Below are 4,293 nucleotides of genomic sequence, written 5' to 3'. Positions count from 1 at the left end.
AACATGGCGGACTCGTTCGTGCGCGGCGCAAACGTCAGCACCTCTACCCGGGCGGCTCAGAAACAGCGGAGGAGAGCGGGGCGGTGCTCGCTGATTGGCTCGTGGGTGGAGCGAGCCCGTGCGGACGCTCCCCCGCGAGCCAATAAGGAACCGGATAAAAGGAATTGGCCGCTGCGCCTCCTCCCGAGGCATGCTGGGAGCCTGGAGGACTAGCGAGGAGGAGTTGAGAGAACGGAGCGGACGCCATGGCGGCCGACATCGAGCAGGTTTTCAGGTCTTTCGTGGTCAGTAAATTCCGGGAGATACAACAGGAGCTTTCCAGGTAAACGCTTCCCAGACCTTTCTGCTCCTCGCGGGCTGTTAGGGCCTCGTCTATCTTTCCGTGGCATCTTTCACCGAGACGCCGTCGTTTCTCGGCTCGGGCCCCGCTACGGCCCCGCCTGGGCCTGGGATCCATTTTCCGGGCCATCCCCCCGATCCTCCGTCCGTTCCTTTCGAGAAAGATCGCTCCTTCCGCGGCGTCCGCACACGCCGTTTCTTTTCTTGGAGTTAAGGCGTCCCCCTTTCTGTGGCCTGTGCACCCCCTACCCTTCAGCTTCTCGGAGGCCCAGTGTCCACCAGGGACGGGCCTAGTTCCTTCCCCAGCTCCTCCTCCGCCGCCGCCGCCGCCGCCTCTCCCCTCCCCCTCCCCGCCTCCGCGCATTTCGCCGGCCGGTGTCTAGGGCCGGAAAGGGTCTCCAACGGCCGTTTCTTGGGTAATCTTCAAACTTCTTTATTACTGTACGCTTCAGACCGCTTGGCGACCCGAGTCTCTTAATTAGACTATTCGGGCCCCAGTTAGTGCCCTGTGCGCTCTTTTTAACAGTTGTAAACTTAAAGCACCCCAGTTCAATATAAGACACAAAAGAGAAAATACTCGACAGGAGGATAGAAGTGGCCTTTGAAACTTGTGGTTGCCCAGTTTTATTAAGCAGAAAGTGGACTACGTGTGTAGATCTGTATTTTTCTTGCTACCCCGACTTGATGGATGGTTTTGAAGAACGTCGAGCTGTTTTTGTCACTGCTAGTAGACTGAAGAGATCAGCCTTGGTTCCCAGAATTTCAAGTGAAAGAGATTTTCAGAGTTGTTTACGGGCAATAGTGTGGGTTATGTTAAGTGTTGTTGTTTTTTTTTTCTACAAATCGACAATTTCTTTAAAATAAGATTAGGAAAAGAGAATTTAAAAAGTAAATATTTCAAGGTAAAGTGTTTTAGTGAATGGTGTAAGTTGAGGACAGAGAGCTAGAGAATCAGCTGATAAGCAGTTGTAAATAACGTGCCCAAACTATTCAGGCTTATTGGTGCAATACTTTATTGCTGGAATTTTAATTTTTTAAAAGGATACAGTGTTTTTTGTTTTCTTTTGCTTTTGTTTGTTTTTTGTTTTCTTTTGGACAGTTTCTAAGGTCAAGGCTTACAACCTTGTCATGTTGCTGAATCTGGCCTCTTGCTGATGGGTGGATCACAGATGGTTTTTTCTAACCACAGTTGGATTTTAACATTTTGAAACATTGGCAGGTATTTTTTTTTAATGAGATGAAACATAAACTAAGGGAATATAATAATATTTCCTGAAAACTCTTGTAATTTTGTTTTGAGACAGATTCTCACTATGTAAATCGGCTGACTTTGAACTGAAAAGGATGTGCTTGCCTCTGCTGGGATTAAATCCCAATGCTATCAGCACCACCCTCCTGAACTTTCAGCGTTTTCATATACTAATTGTATTTACTTTTTTTTTTGAAGGGGGCTGTTTCTATACACGTTTCTTTGTGTAGCCCTAGCTGGCCTGGAACTAGCTCTGTAGACCAGGCTGGCCTCAAACTCAGAGCTCACCCGCCTCTGCCTCCTGAGTGCTGGGATTACAGGTGTGCACCACCACGCCCAGTAACACGTCTTCTAATGTGATCATTTTGTATTGTGTTTTAGATATAATATACTAGGAACAGATTTGTCCTTGAAGTCTACATAATTTGAACACTTTTCATAGCTACATAAATTCCTTTTTAGGGTACATTGTTGGACAGCAAAGTAGGTTGAAATTTTAGTTGCTTTTCAGTAATTGTAATTAACATCCTGATAGCTTTAAGAGAAAACATTTTTATAGACTTTATTTATTTATTGAGATTTATTTATTGAGCCTCTACCTCACAGTGGCTGAAACGCCACAATACCCAGCCCTTAATGGGTAGAACACACCTTAATCCTAGTGCTCAGGAGGCAGAGGCAGGAAAATCCCTGTGAGTTAGTTGGTCTACAATAGTAAGTTCTAGGCCAGGCAGAATGCAGAGACCCTGTCTCAAAAAACAAAACAAAAAACATGGTAAGTATGTATGCTTAGAAAAAGTATAAAATACTTGTTTATAAAGTCTGTAAAGAAGCCAGGCAGCAGTGGCGCATGCCTTTAATCCCAGCAGAGGCAGGTGGATCGCTGTGAATTCTAGGCCAGCCTGGTCTACAAAGTGAGTCCAGGACGGCCAAGGTTACACAGAGAAACACTGTCTCTAAAAAACCAAAACAAACAAACAAGAACAAATAATTCCAGCACTTGGGAGGCAGAGGCAGGAAGATCTCTCTTGAGTTTGAGGCCAGCCTGATCTACAAAGTTCCAGGATAGCTAGAGCTACACACAGAGAAATCCTGTCAAAAGACCAGAATAAAATATATAAATAAAGTCTGAAGAGAGCATTAGAAAAAACAACATGCTGTAGGACACAATCACTCTAAAACATTTCTTTTTTTAAAATTTGCCACTTCAGTGAGCTGCTTTGTCCCCATTTGCTCATGTATTCATCATATAGGTGGTAAGACTAATGTTCAGATGACTGAGGTACACTTTTTGTATATAGTTTCCCTCTGTTTATGAAAATAGTAATAGTCCTGATTATAGAGTTTTGGTAAAATTACATGGTTTTTAAAAATACATTGCAGGCCATGTATGGTGGTGCATGCCTTTACTTTAGTCCTAGAAATTAGGCCAAGGTGGGCAGATCTCTGAGTTCAAGATCAGCCAGGCTACATAGTGAGTGAGGCCTTTGTCTTAAAAACAAAACAACAGAAAGTAGCACAAGTCAGTACTTATATTTATTATTAGCCTAATAAGATGATGCATTAGAAAATCAGTCCTCACTAAGGTGTTTCTCTGGTTAAACTGTTAGCAGGTAGGAATTTTGAGTGTTCAGGTAGTAAAATTCTAATTAAAACTGAGTTTTAATTTTTGCAAGATTACACAAAAATAGTAAAAATGTTCATATGAATGACCTTTTTTTATCTACAGTAATATTCTTCTGGCCCTTTGATCTGAAAATATGTTAAGGCACTGCTTTACTAGTATAAATGAATTGCCACTTGTGCTGTGTGAATTTGAGTTCTAGAAATTGTATGCTAGCAGACTTTTTTTTAAAAAAAAGGCGTAAATGACTAGATGCAGTATTCTTTTATAAATTTTACAGTATTTCAGTCACAATCTGAACCTGAAGAGAGGCTACCTGCACCCTTTTTACCTGGTGTTTGCCTTGATTCCTTGTGATGAATGCACAGGTGTGGCTTCATTGTGGCCGCACTGTGCCCATAACACTGGGACCTCTGTTTTAGTGAATTGGCTCATTGATACTTAGGTAACTGAAAGATTTAAGTTGTGTCGTCGTCGTCTTCTTCTTCTTCTTCTTCTTCTTCTTCTTCTTCTTCTTCTTCTTCTTCTTCTTCTTCTGTTTCTTCTCCTTCTCTCTTCCTTTCCTTTCCTTCCTTCCTTTCTTTCTCTCTCTCTTCTCTTCTCTTTTCTTTCTTTCTTTCTTTCTTTCTTTCCTTCCTTCCTTCCTTCCTTCCTTCCTTCCTTCCTTCTTTCCTTTCTTTCTTTCTGAGGTAGAGTTTCTCTGTAGCCCTGACTACCTTTGGACTTGATCTCTAGACCAGGCTAGCCTTGAACTCAGAGATCCTCCTGCCCTGCTTCTTAAGTGCTGGGATTAAAGTACACTGCCTGGCTTACTTTAATTATTAGAAATTTAATTATTAGAAATTTGATTTTGCTGGGGCAGTGGTGTCACACGCCTTTAATCCCAGCACTTAGGCAGAGGCAGGTGGATCTCTGTGGATTCCGAGGCCAGCTTGGTATACAGAGTAAGTCCAGGAGAGTCAGGGCTCTTACAAAAAGAAACCCTGTCTCAAGAAACTTAAAAATAAATAAATAAATTTTGATTTTTAAGGATTTTCTTTTTCACTGTCACAGTTCTAAAAAAAACTGCGAAAGTGTTCTG

The 4,293-nt window shown here is 42.6% G+C and overlaps 1 protein-coding gene across 7 annotated transcripts in view; it reads left to right on the top strand.

Annotated features, from left to right (window-relative positions):
• The first annotated feature begins 164 nt into the window (after positions 1-164).
• The window catches only part of SON (SON DNA and RNA binding protein), a 33,498-nt gene continuing 29,369 nt past the window's right edge, over positions 165-4,293 (top strand). For all 7 annotated transcript variants that reach the window (XM_084801851.1, XM_084801852.1, XM_084801854.1 and 4 more), the window contains exon 1: positions 165-322. In XM_084801851.1, the coding sequence (XP_084657977.1) occupies positions 246-322 (77 nt within the window). In that variant the 5' untranslated portion in view covers positions 165-245. The remainder of the gene's footprint in view (positions 323-4,293) is intronic.

This window comes from Acomys minous (genome assembly GCF_964271855.1).
Source record: "Acomys minous genome assembly, chromosome: 11".
Taxonomy (NCBI): domain Eukaryota; kingdom Metazoa; phylum Chordata; class Mammalia; order Rodentia; family Muridae; genus Acomys; species Acomys minous.
The sequence above is the reverse complement of the archived record's forward strand: the minus strand, read 5'-3'. Positions and strand labels throughout refer to the sequence as shown.